The sequence below is a fragment of the Styela clava genome, chromosome 4 (assembly GCF_964204865.1).
Source record: "Styela clava chromosome 4, kaStyClav1.hap1.2, whole genome shotgun sequence".
NCBI lineage: Eukaryota > Metazoa > Chordata > Ascidiacea > Stolidobranchia > Styelidae > Styela > Styela clava.
Genome location: NC_135253.1, coordinates 4364897 through 4383754, shown reverse-complemented (window position 1 = coordinate 4383754; position 18858 = coordinate 4364897). Strand labels below are relative to the sequence as shown.

Below are 18858 nucleotides of genomic sequence, written 5' to 3'. Positions count from 1 at the left end.
CACCACACTGTGTGTTTTGTCGCCCTGTTTCCCAATTTGTGTCACTTGCTTCACCCCGTGGAGAACAATACCAATACGATGCTAGGAATTAAAGATATACACCAATCTATGTGTTTTTTTTATTTAAAAAAAGACGCTTGAAGAAATCGGCACGAAAATACAAATGTACCTTTATTCGATTTAATATATAATAATACAGTGAAATGTTTCCAGAACGTGTAAATATCCGCGAATAAATTTACTTCGTGAGACAGCTTAATACCAATTAATGCAAAATACAGTGACAAATTAGACGAGTTATGATAATATGTTAAAGAGAAATGAAATTTACAGTAGATACCACTAATAAAAATATATTTATCTGCTACTTTTTACATCATAATGAGTCTTGTAAACAAACATACTGTATAAAAGCGTTTAAGTATAAAATTGCAAAAAAACGCTTGAAAGCACTTCTGACATATACCATCACTGGAACATTTACTTGTAGAAACAATGCACAGTGGTTATACCACATCCAATATCACTTTTCAACTAACTTAAATAAATACAAGTAATGCACGGACAAACGACATCAAGCCTATGCTTTTCACAATGCATTTCAAGACAAGCTTACTTAGTTGAAAGCAAATTAAATTCACAGAAATCTGATAAACAGAAAACCCAAGAACAAACTCACAAAAGTTCAATTGGGATGAATGTACCAGTCATAAGAATACAACATTATTCAATAAGATAAATGATGCCTAATATTATGAGGCCTAATCAATAAGTATTATACTGCATGAAATCAATTCAGAACTGCAAACACAAATCAATGTAATTATGCCTTGGCACAGAATGTATTCGATAAATTGTGCAATTGTGAATAATTATCAGGATTTACATTTATTTATAAGCCAGGCCTAGGGTACGACTATCTGAATTAAGATAGTAGGATGATAGATACATACTAATTAAGTTAAAGAAATCCACTGATAATTCAACTTCAAAGTCACAATTTCCAACAGTAAATAAATGGCTTTTGTGCATTTTTAAATCCACTGGATATCATTATTCTGACTATCTGAGAGACACCAAGTTGAAAGTCTCATTATTACACCAGCATCAGCTGTTGCCGGTGAATGTTGCTACTTGTGCTTTTTCTTTTTCGTGTCGTTCTTTTAACATTTCCAACAATCCAAAGTTAAAGTCGATTCCATTTTGTTCATTTGGGCCATTAGATAGAGAACGATGGCTTGTAAAATTAGACATAGGTGTCTCAGATGCTATGTTACTATCCTTGCTTGAAGGCTTTGCAGGTTTCGGTTTGGGTCGAGGTACGTGTTTCGAATATTCGATGGCCTATAACCAAGCAAAATAGTTCAAAAGTTAACACAGTGATGGTGGATGGCATGTAATAGCATTTGTGGTGTCAATAAAAAACACAAAGGTTACATACAGTGCCTCCTTTATATACACACTGTTCACTCTGAACAAGGCGCTTTACAAGCAGCCGCGGGAAAGGTTACATACAGTGCCTCCTTTATATACACACTGTTCACTCTGAACAAGGCGCTTTACAAGCAGCCGCGGATATATAATGAGCTAATATTTACCGGAAGAGTCTGAATCATCTCAGTTAGGTATTTCCTACTTAAGTGATTACAACCTGGTTAGGTGGTAGGCATGGAATTTGAAATCGAGACAGTTGACCTTCAATGGTAACATAGTTATTTATAACGCTTGATAACGGCCATTGCGCATTTTTAAGTATATGTAACTTATCAGTATTAAATGAATCAGGTCAGAAAAAAAAACACAGCCTCTATGAAACCTCCAGAAGCAAAGAATATTCTTCCTCATGTCAGCGAGCGTTAACTGAACAGTATCACTTATCTCACACTCTAGCTTTGCGATAGTCAAGCAGGGATTGGAAACCAGGTTTGTGGACATAAAGCCTCATGAGAAACTCTGTGATTAATCTTAAAATTTTATCCCTGAATCTTGTTTTACAAAACTATTTAATTGAAAGGTTGATATATATGGCAACGCATCATACAAAATTAGGCAACAAAGCCAAATATGAAGTTGAATTAAGATTGTTCATCTGATTGAAGGAAAATTTGCATGTCACAAACCCGTTTTCTTTTATCCAACATATCCTTCCTCTGTTTGTCATCCATTGTGGCGGAAAAATGATATGTGTCATCATGGAAGGATATTTCATTTTCATCTGTGGTTATTTTCTTTGCAGTCAACATGTGTTCTCTTCTTATTAATTCTGCATATTGTCTTGCCTTTTCAACATTACCATGCTAAAATATCACCCAAAATTAAAATAAATGGTAAGATAACAAGAGTGCACAATACGTGTATGTAAACATAGTGTTCATGGGCTAAAAGCTCGCCAACGACATGTACCAATATGGATAAACTAATTTTGTTCGCTAATTTTACATCAAGTTGTGTAAAGGCACTGAAACCTATGGCAGGAGGTATATTCACTTGGCTAACGAAGACAGTCCTCGAACTCATAATAGAATTAAAATAGGGAAATCAGAATAAAATTATAGCCTAACCCTGACCTGGTACAAACACTACAAGAGATGATTACCAAGAGGAATGTTAAAAACTGAATGGCTTTCTGAAAAAACTTCCATGGTAAACTACTGAAAATGTCACAACGATTAGCATTGCAGACTTGCAGTGAAATACAAAAGCGTTTTTAGTCACAACAAAATCAATATGAACAACAAAGAGATCCATAGGTCTAATTTGTGTATAAAAGTTATATTTTGCGATGATCAAAATTAAGAAGTGTTACTTTTTCTCTGGCACTTTCAAGATCAGGACCGAGACCTCCAAGTTTGACATCTTTCTTTAGATTTTTGTAATCGTTTAATGTGTAGATCTGTAAAGAAGAAAAAAAATGATATTCTTTAGTTTGGAAAAGTATCTTTCTCTTTTGACATAGATATGTTTTATAGGTTATTGAAAACACAGATGAGTTAACAACATGTTGATGAAATTAGAAGTCGTGACTTCGAGGGGTGAAGCTAATAAAGTTAGGAACTTTCAAACTAAATTTGCCAAGTTGCTAAAATGAATTGAATCATCTGAAACAAAATATACGTGGCTCACTAATTCCATACCCAACATGGACTGGTAACCGGGTGAAAGGCTGTTTGTTCGCCTGTGATAGGACATGTGATTAAGCCATATCCCCGGCATTCCTCTCTCCCTTGGGATAAATAAGAAATTCTAAACCTACACCCCAACTAGGATTTAAGAAAATAGAAAGTTGCACCTTGTACTGAAATTTCTTCCTTTGTCTTTCATGTTGTTCAAGATATCCATTCCTATCTGGTGATATGGTTTCTTTATTGGGAGACGATTTCAATGAATTATTTCTCTGATTTGATTTTAATATTGGTGGTAAAACAGAATAATTATCTTCTCTGACATTAAAATAATCTGAAATAAAATATCCACAATTTATAATCACAAAATTGAATTTATGAAACAAAACAAATAACATATCCAAAATATGGTGAATAATTGCTACTAGTCTTATTTTTAATAGAAGATGAACAGCTGGAGAACGTTATTATTTAGTTCATCTTGTTACTCTTAAATAACAGACTGCAAATTATAAAATAAGATCTATAATGTTATCAATTCGGTAGACAAACTTCCACAGTTCTGCAATTAACCAAAACACGTATTTCAAGCTTTAAACTGACTTCGGCAGTTTACGATTGCAATTAAAAATTTTTTTCGATAACCTATAATTAAGAAGACAATTTCTATAGATTTATTTTCAAAGAAATGCACAGCTTGACATCTATTCCAAAAATATTGAAAATATTGTTTCAAAATACTATAACATTAAATATAATATTCTACCATCTACTGCAACGTTTTCTTTTCCAACTGGTCTTCCTCGTCCTCTATCAATTGTATGTCTCAGTGATTTAGAAGGTGGGGTCGGAGGCAAAGGAACTCTATATCTATTCAAACCGTATACACCAACGCCATTTGGTTGAACAGAAGAAGTAGAAAAGGGTTCTTCATCCATTAATCCTTCTAATTGGATAGCTGTAAAGATTATAATGAAATTGATTTTCATATTTTGGTTGAGTAAGGAAAACTGATGTGATGGTTCAGTCATATGACATGTTGATATTTTAGTAACAACAAACAAAATATAGTTATAATAGCAAATGCATTTAAAGTCGTTTGGAAAGTCATATTTATTCTGGTGCCAAGTGTTTTCGTGCAGAGCTCAAAACCTATCAACACCCTGTGAAAACCATGTATGCCAGGCAGAGTTTTTTCAACTCTTCTGTGGTTGCCGGAGAAATATTTATGAAATTCCCCCCCCAGAAATGGACGTTTCCCCAATCATAGACTTCCTTATTCACTTCTGTAACATTGGATAATCGACAAAATGTTAATGGTGATAAATAATAATTGAAATATCAGCATATGTTCAAAAACCTTATCACTCAGATTTTAAACAATAAACATTTTTGTGGTTTAGTTTGCTATTTGTCAGTTTTTCGTTATACTTTCAGAATTTAGGTATAAATCAAATAACTCAATGGTAATTTTATCTTCAGAGGTGTTCAAGTTTAGTTGAAGTAATCATATTTTATTTCTAAAAAAGCTGCTATAGACTAGGATATAATCAGCTATCAGTAGCTTTAAATGACTACTCGTTAAAATATTTTGAATCAACATAATGAACATGTAAACCAGTTTGTGAGATCAACTCGAAAACCACTTTCAAAATATGAATCTAGAATTTTGCAATGGTAAAGTATAAAATGAATGAATTAAGGAAACATCAATTCCTACTATCTCTTCCCCCAGATGATCTTTCAAAATAATGTGTTCCACATTTAGTGTAAGCCTACACAAAGCAACACATAATTAACTTCAGAATACAGTATTTCGTAATGAAAATTCTTACGTTCATTATCCCCAAGAAAGGTCACTTTTCTATTGATATTTCTCATATTAGAATGGTTAGAAGGTGGTAATGCAGCTGGATTGAAGATTTCTTCATCATTTGGATTTCTCCATATCTCAGCAGTTTGTCTTTGTGATAGGTTTTGTCGGGGAGGTAAATTCAAATTTTGTTCACTAAAATGTTGCCTAAGAACTTCGTTTCTCCTTGTAAAGCCAAGACCTTCATGGGACTCACCGCCATATCTGAAAAGACAAATGAACGGTGGATGATGATAAAAGGAACTTGGCATACACTTTGATTTGTATCCAGGGGCAGTAAACACAAAATTACCATAAAAGAAGAATAACTAATAAAAAACTAGTTCTGAGAATTGAATGTTTCTTCGGAACCAATGGACAATGATACACAAGTTTCTCACCAAATTAGAAAGCAATCAAAAAGCATTTTGAATTTAAATGCCTTTAGCATTTAATACAGGTGTTTCCAGACTTTATTGGCCGCGGGCCAAAATTAGAATCGGAGGGATGTTCGCGGGCCGGATGAGTGTAGCGCCCGAAAGTGCGCGACGGGTTAGCTGTGGTTCAGTGGATCCACCATTATTTCTAAAAAATGTCTGTTTACGGAGTCTAGTTTTCGTTTGTGTTTTGATATCTCTAAGCTTTCTGATGTGGTTGATAACTAAATTACTGGCCTGAGCTCGGCGAGCAATTACAATTCGTTACGCGGGCCGGATTTGGCCCGAGGGTCGCGGTTTGGGAACCCCTGATTTAATACATTGCTTTTGCAATATCTATGCAATTTCAAACAGAAAAAAAATTCATATGTAACAACAGATACAAAAACCTCAAAAAAATGTCAAAATTTATTTCCAAAAAAACCTGTTTGGATAAAAAAAAAACTTAAGAATAGGAATTTAATTGAGTAACTCGACCATGACATTCACCGAAAGAGATCATGCACTTTTTAGTCGATTGTAATGTTTATGAATGACGTTAAAATAATATACCAAACTGGAAGTTTGTAGAATAAAAAGTTAAGAGAATATTGATTAATAATGACACTAACTGGGATTGGTAAGCTTTCATCAGAGGGCTTTCATGTTGTGCAGCAGGATTCATCATGTTCATTCGTGGAGAAAAATAGGCTCTTTTGAAACCAGATTCATTTAAAGAATCCATCAATTCGTCTTTTCTTGGTGAAATTTGCCTAAAATAGAATATTCTAAAAATTAAACTAGATTATGAAAGTTTTGTTACATAATGAACAATGAAAATTATAAACTTTTGATATTTTGATATTGAGGGTGTAAATACAAAATGGCAAATGTTGAAATTTAAAAAAAATTTTTTTTTATCAAGCTGGTCATTGTTTGAAGCAATATTCAGCAAAGAATTTCAATAAAAACTTACAGAAGTATAAAAATCAAAAATATAGTTTCCATCATTTTCCCAAAAAAGCTTTTTCAAGCTCTGACTCTTGGGTTAATGCTCTCGATATAATAAATGTTATTAGATGTTGTATGAAAACAATATTTACTGTTAATCAAAATTCTACTTTGTGAATTTACGAATCTGACGATGTTCAACATGTACATAATTCCATATTCCAGAATTGATTCAAAAACCAATGACTCTGTTGTATACTAAGTAGTAGGAATGCAACTTCTAACAATTTCCCTAAAGATTCTATATCAGGTATATTAGCTATTCACTTGTCTATCAGTAAAATCATACCTATAATTCGGCTGAGAGTTTTGTTGTGATGGGACAGGTAAAGCACGTCGATTTACCATCAAATTTCTGTTGTTTTGTTGATGTAACCTTGTGTCCAAAACTCCTGTTTCAACAAATTCTTCCTGAAACAAAAATTTAAAATGATACATTGGTACAGGTTAATTTTGCAGATTAATAACAACGAAAAAAATTCGAAGTCTCCCACATATATCAATATTCTGCATAGACTTGAGAAGTACATATCCAAGTCCATACACCTGAAACAATTAAATGGTTAGCCAATCCCAAGCCTGATATGCTATGATAACAGTATGCGAGGATAAGTATAGGACTAATGGGTATCTGTGTGAGCGCCATTTAGGAATGTCCGCTTATAAGAAGTCATCTGATTTGGCAGCAGCCAGATAATAAAAAAGTTAAAACAGACTCATAAAAACTTATAATAATTGGAAAGTAAAAGAATTTATTAATAAAATAAAACTAAATAAGATGCTACACTGGAATATTGTCTAGTATAGCAGATTTATTTGGTGCCAAAACGTTGTCCTATACTAAATAGGCTGCGACACAAACAGTTACAGCAAAACATACCCTATAGAAGGAAAATTTACCAACTAAATAAATAAACATATCTGTATGTGTGATGCATATTGAATTTACCTCATTATGTGAATACCAGGCTTCTTCAGACAAATGTTGCATAATGTTATGTGTTGTGTTGTTGTTCCATGGTTGATTTGGAATATTTGATGGAGCTATGACAGAAAATTAAATGAAGTATATCATTACAGTAAAAACATAATTTGAGGCAGTCAATGGTATAAATATAGTACAATACAGAGAAAATGAATGCAACAATACATATATTGTGTCTGAAATTAGGGACCCCAATTGGTAGCCTATATAACAATTAATAACTAACGCAAAACTTTTGCTCAAATGTAGGAAATGTAGCAAAAAGAAAAAGACTTGGGAATCGCTGCCTTAAGGTTTAAAAGCAAGTTTTGACTATGCTAAGCAAACCCAGCTGCACTAAATTGATGTGTTATTGTTTAAATATAACCTCGAAACATACCAGGAGCCGCACCATTTTCTCTTGGTATCCATGGCCGCCTCTGAATCTTTCCTTTGTTAACATTCTCACCTTTGGCAACTTTTAATCTCTGTGCCTGTTGAGAAAAGTATACAAACTTTTACAGAATATACAAATATTCAGAAGTTTGTGAATTTTATTAACAAATTAGGATAACTTAAAAAGATCTAAGATTTATACAAAAATTTGATTGATTAGTAATGACCATAAAGGCAGAAATATTCCTATTTCAGTCCAGTGAAATGTTTCATTTCTTGGGTTAAGCTGTAGTTGCACATTTTCAAATAAATATGATAAACTATTTTGTATGTACTGTATAAGTGCAAGTAATAGGAAAAAGTAACACAATGAAGCAAAGAAAAAAGCAGCAAAATTAGCAATACAATGATGTACTAGTAAACTACAAAGAATAATTAGAAAATTTCAGCAGTTAGATTACATTTCTAGCACAATCTATACCTGCTTAGACCATATATCTTCTGCTGTTCCATCCACAAATTGATTTTCATCATGTCTAATTGGACTAAGTTGTTGAGCAGTGTGGTATTGATGCTAAAAATATAATGGAATAAGATAAAAGAAAAGACACTGATGCATCACACAGCAACAGGCCTGACTTTCCTATTCTTATGGAAACAAATTCAGTTGTTTTGACATGTTTTATTAACTTTACTCAGATCGGCATATTCATCTGCTATTGCTGGAAAAACTCAAAACAGTTAACTTCTACTTGTGATTTGAAATAAAGGCATTTACTGGACTTCTGTTGAGAATTATGGTTTGACACGGCAACCAATAACATGGCTTAAAAAAAGCAACTTATATCAACAGTAAAATTTTACTTTTGCGTGTATCATGCGACTGATGGGTACTCCCGTAGTGTGTGAGCCAGTACCAGGTTTGGGTTAAGCCATAATTTTATTCTGATTTTCCTTATTTTAGTTCTATTTCGAGTTTAGGGACTGTCTGTGTTAGCCAAGTGAATATACCCCCTGCCCATAGGTTTCAGTCCCTTTACACAACTTGATGTAAAGTAGGCAAATAAAATTAGTTACCTCCATATTGTACACTCACTTCTGGGGCGCCGAGGCGACTAATGACCAAATATTGGAAGAATAATATAGCATGCTGGCCAAATATGGAGATTTCTACTACCTGACTGACAGCGCCCTTCAATTCCGACTGTGATCTTGCTTTCACCAAATCAGTTTGTCTTGCTCTCTTGTTATGAAGATCTAAATATCCTGCTGAGTTGGTTTTTCTTCCCAATCTATGAAGAAAACAAAAACAACCTAAGTACAGCTGAAACTGGAAGCCTGGAACAAAGTGTCATATCCCAATAAAACACCTAAAATCCCTAAAAGACACGATTGAAGTCTCCTGTTCAAATTTCCATCTCCATTTTCGGAAAGACTGAAATCTTTCAGGTTCAGTGTCGTCTAATTGTCTCTAATTATTACACCATAGGTGGGCGGCATCTAGCGAAGATGGGGTTTAAAAATGAGATCTCCAACCTATGATGCCAATATGGCCACCATGCCCCAAACAATTTTTTTTATACAATAATGCAGAAATTATTTAGAGTGAAATTTTGATCATGTCCATGGGAAATTATGAATGATAGGGGCCAATGTTGAGCAATCATCAATGATTTGAAAGCATACATTCCAGTTGTGTCATCCGAAATTTAGAAGAAAAAAAAAGTTTTATGCCCCATTTCACAATTTTGTTGCACATTAGATGAGCTATGGCAAACAATAAGTTCTAGTTATTACAAGAGAACCTAATATAAACCACCCATACATTCATTGAACATCCTCATTTTATCATGTTTCGAATATATTCGTTATTTTTATTTGAACCTATTACCTTTGCTTGTTTAGCTCAATGTAATCTTTATTCTTCGGTTTAGGCATTTTCGGTGGAGTCGGTGCTACATTCTTTCTAACTTTTTCTCTCGGACTCAACGCAAGTAAAGGGTCATTTTTATCCAGTTGTATTGGTTCAGGTGATTTGTAACGGCCTTGTTGACTGTTTCGTTTCGGAATTTTTTGTCGATCTGGGCTGTTATTGTCTTGCGAGCTAGGACCTCGACTTGGTGAAGGAATTCGGTGACGATCGGGTAGAATCTGATAACCTCCAACTTTCGCAGTATCTCTAGTATCAGTTCTGTTCAATTAGGAAAAATTTAATATGCCATCAATACAAGCACTATCAACTTAACGGTACTCCCGTAGTATGTGTACCAGGTTAGGGTTAGGCCATTTTTTTATTCAGATTTTCCTTATTTTGGTTCTATTACGAGTTCGGGGACTGTTTGTGCTAGTCAAGTGAATATACACCCTGCCCATAGGCTTCCATCCCTTTACACAACTTGATGTAAAGTAGGCGAACCAAATTAGTTACCTCCATATTGATACACAATACATTTACTTCTGGAACGCAACTTAACCACATAGAACTTGTATCCAAAAACTTTTTTTTATCAGAAGTGAAAAATTACATAATATCACACCAGCTAAGCAGGTGTTTAACATAAGATGCTGGTATCTGAAATGACCAATATGCATAACAAATATTATTGCCAAATTCGTATGACTAATTAAATGTATTGTTCTAACTTGTTTTTATTTAGGATAAAAAATTATAATTCAAAAATTTACCAAAATACAGCAAAATAGCACATATTTCATTTTTAAAATCATTTTTTTCTGAAGAATAAATATAAGACTAATATTGGGCCAAATATCCCAAGTTTAACTGAACCGTTCACATTTATGTACGAGCATTATTCTTCTCATTATAAACACAAGATGACTCCGCTGTGGGTTTGGAAATATATCAACCTCGGTTAACAAGTATGTAATTGTGATGAACAAAAAAATGATTAATTTACAAATATTTTTCATATCGTACCTCTGTTCCTGTGAGTCTAATTTTCTTATTAACACGGAATAGCTTTCTTTTCTTGGACTTGGAGGTTCCTCTTGAATTGATGTTATTTTCTGTGGATTTTGTTGCGGAAAAGTTTCCATTTGACTATTCACTCCTGCTGAGTAGATATAACAAAACTGAGGTCCAATATATCGTGAGCTTTCATATTCTGTGGACTTGGGGGCCTAACCGATCTGTTGGTGTTTTTACTCATTATATTTGTTAATTTCGCTGCAATCTTCTATACAGAGTGTTTCAGAATAATTCTGTATTTGCTTCACAATTTAAAAAAAAAAATTCCCATCACACCTATAGCAAATAAAATAAATAAATATCAAAAAATCAGATTATTGAAAATATGATAAAAAAAGAATTTCTTAGAAAGAATAAATAACGAATTTGAAAACAAAATAGAAATGTACACGAGACTTTTAAACAAACCTGAATTTGAAATTTCAGCTTGCAACATTCTATTATATTCTTCTTCCAATCTTGCATTTGTTTGTTGTAATCTAACTGGATCAGTACTTAGGCGAGTTGGAGAAATACTGGAAATGTTAAAGTTTGAAAAAGTATGAAACAAATGAAAAATAAAGGGAATTTCATATATATATTATATAAACTCTTCCAGAATAGAATGCCCACGAGAATAAAAAAATTTAAAAATGTGATTAAATCTATATTTATGATCTTTAAAAAAATTTTGAAATGGTTTACTACTATCAGTTTATATCAAAGCTAGTATAACGAAAACTGTGATGTTGCCTAAGATTGATTGCCTCTCTAAGATTGATTTCATAACAAATTAGTTCGTATTTTTTAGGACAATCCAGAGACTAGCACCCCATTTTCAAACAAAGTGGACAACAATTCTTGAAGCAATACCTTTAATTATGAATACAAAGTAGAAATAAGAATAAAATGCAAAAAATATCATAAAATTGAACAACATATAGGATATAGCGAACCTTCTTGAGCTAAAAGGTGGAATCTTTTCGTTGCCCCAGTCAGGCCTGTAAATAGAGAAATTTTATTATTTTTGTATATTATTTATTTAATATAAATGATAGCCATGTAGTTGGAAGGTTAGCTCAACTATGGTGGCATCACATTTTTAAAATAGATTCCCGGTAAATCAGAACATTTTTAAGCTGATGTGACAGCCTTACCAAGAATGCACAATTCTGGTAATTTGTGTTGAAATGGAAAAATTATGGTATTGTAAAACAATAGTTTTTTTAGGCCTAAGTGGCTGTCCATATACGGCTTTATTTAATTAAAGCAATGTGCTGCGCATATATTTGCATGATGCCAAGTTCTCATATTTACCACACTACAAGCATCTAAAGTCCCTATATTTTACACATTTACCAGTTGTTATAGGGATTTGCAAAATATTTTAATAACACCTAGAACCGTCGTTCATTTCTTGTATAAATTTGTGTAAATCAAGTGAGGCGTACAACAGGTTACAATACCTCACAATAGCCTGTATTTACTATAACATCAAAATCCTTTGTGTATGATATGTATATTATGACACAACAATGTATTAATTTCAATCAGAAAGAATATTCACTAGAAAGAGTCTGAATTTAGGATTTTTAAAGACAACCTTCTATACCTTGATAAAATCCTCAAAATGTGAGAAAGGTCAAGCTTTTTTAATACAATTAGCAATAGCACTTGACTTGCTTATGTAGAGTATCCTCAAAAGACCACAATTTTCAATTTAGTATAGTGAACAATAGAAAGTAGATATCAATAAATTAAACTCCAGACATATATATGAAATCCAAATAATATATGAACCCAAATAATTTAAAATACTTAATGTGGAGTAGAAATTACTTCCAAGGCTCAGAGGACATAGTAAAAATTTATGCCGGTTGATGAGTAACAAAAAGCACAGAAAATCCACCATAAACCATTATCGATTTCTGTGTATTTTTTCACCAAAAAATTCTTGAGTTAACATGAAATTGAATAACTATCCTAGTATCAGTGCTGGCAAGTTGTTGTATTGACTATAATAAGAGTAACCCAACAGTACGACTTCTAATAATGGTAAGGTATCCATTGTAGAGATGTACCGATGTATCGGTATCGGGTATCGGTATCGGCAATATCGGCCATTTTTTCGGTATCGGCCATGTATCGGTATCGGTTAGATTAAGGCCGATATTACCGATATATTTACCTTTTTGATATGGTCCAGAATGTTTTAAAAGATAAGTTGGAATACTACTTTTTAATTTATTTTTGTCTGGAGAGATCGTGAGCTATGAGCCATACATGTCCCCACCCCTGCGAGAGAATAGGGTTCACGTGTTTTTAGCTATTTATCGGCTAAACTAGCTCAACTAATTTGGCTATTTTCGCTGTCAAATTTTTATATTGACATTTTTAATATTACATAGTTTTTATGAAGAAATATATCAACACAGCACATAACAAAAAGCAACTAGGCGCCCAGTTTTAAATCATACAGTGGAATTGGGGTCCTTCCTTATTAACGACACATGGACTTTTGGCACGGGTATAAATTCTGACTGTTTGCCGTCAAGTACGAGTGTCATTTAGTTCGTCGACATCGATAAACTAAATTCCGACACAATTATCCCACTACACAGGTATTAATTTTAATTCTGCTTAACTACACGATTTCTTTATAGATATATTGACTTGACCGCCTAGCCCTAGACTGTCTCAAAATATATGATAGCAATTGTAAAATATTATAAAATAGTGAAGTAAAAAAACATCCTCAACGGTTATCGGTGGGCCTTCTTTTTGTCGGTGCTGATTGATATTCTTTCATGTTGGCTTTGACATATTGCGTCGACGATTACGATTAGCCACTAAATTAAATATTTGTAAAATGCTTTTAATTTGAACGTAGGACGGCGGCGCTAGAATGTGTGGGTGATATTCGATATTCTTTTAAACACGAATAACGATATTCGAAGCTCGCGATATTAACATTAAATTCAAATTGGACATCCCGGATTATGAGTTTTCTAATTGAACACCGAGATTACTAGCGTTACTGTACAATGTATCTTAATCAGTTACAGCATATGGATACCAAACATTAATTTCATATTATGTGATATATATATTTTTTCGATCTGAAATAATGTGTACTATAAACAACGCTTAAAGACCATTGTTTTAACCCGTCTGCCCTACACAGCATACCTAATTAAGTAATAATTACATAGTATCGGTATCGGAATATGGGTAATATCGGCCTTTTTGTAGTATCGGCGTATCGGTATCGGATCGGTATCGCTATCGGCGACAAAAGTGGTATCGGTACATCTCTAATCCATTGCGACACGCAGATATGCATGAAAAAATTAAACTAACTGAGTAACTGGTAATATTGTGCATTCGGTCCCAATGGAAAAACAAATATGAATCATGTGAAGAACAAAATTAATATATTGCAACTTCATTTCTATTATTTTGTTAATGCCTGCCTAGATTTTAGTGATAGACACACATAGGCCTGTATACGAGGCTTCGGTGGGCGCATGCTGCAACATACCAGATGATAAAATAATGAAATGATAGACAAAAAACTCACACAACTGGTGAATATAATTCTTTTTTATGAACAACGATAGCTCCACCACCTTTTCTTGATGAATTGGTGGATTGATCCAAACTATCATCCAACCTGAACAGATGAAAGATTTTCAATAAGCAGAATAAAAAAGGGCGCTCCAGAAGTGTGTGTACCAATATGGAGGTAACTAATTTTGTTTGCCTACTTTACATCAAGTTGTGTAAAGGAACTGAAGCCCATGGGCAGGGGGTATATTCATGTGGCAAACACAGACAGTCCCCAAACTCGTAATAGGACTAAAATAAAGAAAATCGGAATAAAATTATGGCCTCACCCTAACCTGGTACACATACTACAGGAGTACCTAAAAAAGTGCCACAGGTGGAGATGCAATTTTTTTTCCCATATAATTGCTTGTATGAGTTGAAAGATATAAAAACTTTAGATGATAAGATATACAGAAAATTCGAATATTTTGAAAAGGCATTATTATTTGGAAAGTCAAAAATACAAGCCTCGTGGCATAAAGTATTGCTAACAAATTATATTAAGATACGGAAATATAATAATTTTGTTGTGTAATTATAAATTCTTTAAAAATAATTAAAACTTACTTCGGCGCATCATTGAAATCAATAACAACAGGTGATGCAACTTCAACATTATTATGCGGTGTATTTTCTATTTTTCTCCAATTTGGATTGTATCTTAGATCAGCATATTTATCTTCTGAATTTTGAAGATGATGATGTTTCGATATAATCGGTGTCCGGATAGATTCGGGAATACTCGTTTCACTGAAATGAATCAGAAGTTAGTAGTTGTACTTACTAGGGAAAAGAAAATTTACACCAAAATTTTTTCCAAGAACAAGAAATTCATTTATGCGGAATTCACAACCTTAAAGCAGTTTTTTTTGCATTGCATAGATTTGAACTTCTTCTAATCTCACGACAATCGGTATTCAGCGACAAGTAATTCTACGCTATAATTCTCTACAGTCTCAGTATCTTTTAAAGTAATAGTGATTGTCCGTAACTTCAATCAAAGATCAGGTTCGTGAAATACCGGTTCGTGAAACTCAAATGAAAAATTTCCATTTTATTTTCCAGATACTAATAATACCTGTCTTTTAAGGATGAATCCACAGGTTTCCTATTTCAATCTTATTACAAATCATTCATGAACTAGCATCAAAGGATGGTTTATAGAACTACAGGTAAGCAAATAGTTGCAGCTCTCACCGGTTATCAATAATATGATTCTATGATTTGACGAATAATAAATTATACTTTGAGGATGGTCCATATAAACTTGATAGGCCTATATCAAATCTTGGAAATTCTTGATTTTTTGCCATGAATCATCAATTTCAAATAAAATTTTCTCCTATTTTCTAAAATAGTTTTCATAATCAAATACAATACTTCGAATACAACTGTTGCACCAACTAGGTATCTACCTTAACTTTGAAGCAGGAGTGGTAGCAGCCTCTCTTGATGATGAATAATTCAAAGAATCAGCAACAATAGTATGATCATCCTCATCAGAAATATTGATTTCCTTGATTCAAAATGAAAAAAACTTATCAAAACATTTTTCAGTGATAAAAATATATTAAGCTATGTGCTTAATATGTAAACCTATATTTACAAATGCAATGTACAAAATACTAAGTTTTTTAAAATGGTTCTTTTTTAGGATAGCAAGATCTAATCAAAGGACTGACTATACAGGATTCAGATAGGGAATTAGTTTAATAAAGAAAACAAGCATACCTGATGGATATTCTGATCATCAACATCTAAAGAATCTTTAAAAAGATTACTTTCTTTTCTACTTGCAATATATTTTGCATCTGCAGCTGAAAATGAGATTGTATAATATAAAATACCAATTACTATATGGTATTTATAAACTTACAGATTGGTTTTAACCTAATTTTAACACTCATTTATAATTTATATAAAGCAGGCCTGCACAATGTATAAACCATGGTACGCATGTGGCTCGCAAAAGCTTTTTATGCGGCTCGCGGGAGGATTTCAAAAAATTGATTGTGCTTCCAAAAATAGTGATCGGCGCTAAAGAACAATTTTATGTTAATTCTGGATGAATTAAAGGTTACACTGTAATATTGATAAGAACTTGAGGCTTGTGAACAATTGTTTTGGTATGTTGCGGCCCTTTCGTTGGGGGGCTTTTAACTACCAAAAAAAAATCAGCATACCTTGCTGAGAATGTGGAGAGACACTTTCCATGTTTCTATCAACAGAGAGTTGTCTTTTGCTTTGTTTACTTTTTTCTTGCATTCTTTTTATATCATCATGATCATAATTTTCACTGAGACGATCGAGACTTAAATGAAGTTCGGCATGAATACTACTTGATAACTGATGATCTCTTGCTGTTAATTCATCTTCCAAATTTGGTGACAAAACACTGAGCCCACTCCCCAACATATCTGAAACATTATATAAAATTCATATCAGAGTTATAAGTTATTTGACAAAAAAGTTGAATTAATAGAGTAGATTTTTAATTGTGTATCACAGTTATCAGTAATTATAAGTAAATTAGAGACTTAAAGCACTTATTAAACAAGTCCACGAAAATAGCTAGTCCAAAGTTATTCCACAAAATACAAAAATAGCAGTTGATATGTATAGACCTCTGAAGAGAATTTATGAGAACCGACTGCTAATAAATCAAATCAACAACATTTTTTTTAGAAAATATTAGAACTGTTTAACAATATAGCATACTTTTCATTCTAAATCAGAAATATCAAAAATAAACATAGAACCAACGTAAACATAGAACCAAATATATTATATTCCACTTCATTACAAAGCTAAAAATGAACAGCAAGGCAGTTACCGTCGCCATCTAACAAACAAAGCTCATGCTCTTCATTATGATTGTCAGTTGCAGTTTCAGTCACATTTTCATTATTTGTGATATTAACAACTGGACGTTTCATTCTTCTCCCACTGTTTGTTATAAATTCTTCTTCATTAGAAACGGGTTGTGGATGTGGAAGCTGAACTCTGTATGTATCCTTAATATAAATGATATAGTTATAACATAGGCCTATAGAATAGGATTCACATATTTATCCCAGGGGAGAGAAAAGTGATAAGACGGCCTAATCGTATAACGAACCACGCCTCTTGTCCGGTTACCATTCCAGGTCCGGTTGCCTAGTCGGCCAGTTATTTGTTTTCGGGAGCATGGAATTGATGACGGAGGAAGCCGTAACCGATCAGCAGTTAGGTGAACCACCTACAGTGGCGAGGAGTAAACTTATATAGACAACTAAATACTCATCTACGTTAACATGCTGCCATGAAAAGTAATTTTATGAAGTATTCACACATACAATTTCGGATAAAATTTTGCATTTGATACTATTACTAACCATGGAGACTCTTCTGCTCTTGCAAATATAAATAAATTTGTATGATATGCATGAATATAGTTGATATTCCAGTATTTGTAAATTTTTATCAATCAATTTATGATTTCAGTTTTAGGTTTAATCAGTTGTAGGTAAGATACTATACCACACATCTAGTTGGAGGTAATATTCTATTTTAAAATAGTTATGTTAAACAGTAAGGCAATACAAATTACAGATCAAACTAAAATATCCAACTTCTTACAATCTCACAGCTTTAATGGGAATCTAAAGGCTGAAGGTCAAAATGCACCATATTAGCATACAGCCATAGAGTACAAAAAAGCAAATCATCCATTACCTGATTACCGGTAGATAATTTCCGAATTTACAGATTCAAGACACTGCACTACTAATTTGTAAATTCCGATAGTATTTAAGTTTTAAGCTATTTTGAGGTTGGCGCTGACAAGTAGACCGAATGGTAATTTCGCGGTTATCCTGCCATCCGGTACAAATATTTTTGTGATCTTGTTTTCATTTTTGTTATGCTTTGCCGAGATGGCTAATAAAAAACGATTTGATTGATTATGCCTTCCTGGTCAAACTGTGTGTACCAATTTACAGTTACACTATTTAAGCACACTTGAATGGTCGCAAAATTATTTGATGGAGATTTAACATACCATTTTACGAGGTGACTATATTCTTTTCCTTCAGTTCTCTGTTTCGCAACAGCCTTTGTTTATCCCGTCTCGCCCCAGCAACATTTCAAAACAATAGCCGAAACCGCTGTATGTTCCGAGCGACATCTTACGGATATATGTATCAGCTTCAACGGAAACTGGAGGAAGATACGATAATCAGAGAGCATGACCAACGGTATTTCGGAGGTGTGGTGCATCGTGTTAATCGTTATAAATACCTCCGCACCGCACCTCTGATCACACTTTCATGAGTTCGCAGGTTTAAATCCCGCGTTCCGATCTATTCGATAGGATTGCTGGACTCAGTGATTTCCCTACACCCCCCCTATAGGGGGTGAACACCCCCCCTAATTTTGAGGTGCGATTCCACACTTTATTTCCTAACCCAAATATAATTGTATTCAAATACAAGAGAGCTATGCTCAAATATATGGACACGTAGAGTCACATAATTTTGATG

At 33.3% G+C, this 18858-nt stretch overlaps 1 protein-coding gene across 2 annotated transcripts; it reads right to left on the bottom strand.

Annotated features, from left to right (window-relative positions):
• Positions 1 to 105: 105 nt before the first annotated feature.
• On the bottom strand, positions 106 to 18555 carry LOC120326449 (uncharacterized). Of its 2 annotated transcripts, none has more exons than XM_039392742.2 (23): positions 18378 to 18555; positions 17172 to 17352; positions 16522 to 16755; positions 16070 to 16155; positions 15754 to 15854; positions 14906 to 15088; positions 14310 to 14402; positions 11686 to 11730; positions 11159 to 11265; positions 10700 to 10835; positions 9653 to 9952; positions 8939 to 9053; positions 8243 to 8335; positions 7766 to 7859; positions 7351 to 7445; positions 6691 to 6812; positions 6023 to 6163; positions 4958 to 5199; positions 3889 to 4080; positions 3290 to 3456; positions 2807 to 2893; positions 2121 to 2297; positions 106 to 1344 (listed from the first exon to the last, which is right to left on the bottom strand). In XM_039392742.2, the coding sequence occupies exons 1-23, from the start codon at positions 18378 to 18380 to the stop codon at positions 1108 to 1110; spliced, it is 3231 nt and encodes a 1076-aa protein (XP_039248676.2). In that variant the 5' UTR covers positions 18381 to 18555; the 3' UTR covers positions 106 to 1107. The 2 variants fall into 2 exon arrangements, with proteins under 2 accessions (XP_039248676.2, XP_077967994.1); XM_078111868.1 differs by having other exon boundaries at positions 10700 to 10832; positions 18378 to 18553.
• Between the last annotated feature and the right edge of the window lie 303 nt (positions 18556 to 18858).

Coding starts and splice junctions, on each gene's coding strand:
- LOC120326449 (XM_039392742.2), bottom strand. Junction 11,266..11,685: donor CCACCTTTTAGCTCAAGAAG/GTTCGCTATATC, acceptor TAACATTTCCAG/TATTTCTCCAACTCGCCTAA. Junction 6,813..7,350: donor CCTGGTATTCACATAATGAG/GTAAATTCAATA, acceptor TTTTTGTTTCAG/GAAGAATTTGTTGAAACAGG.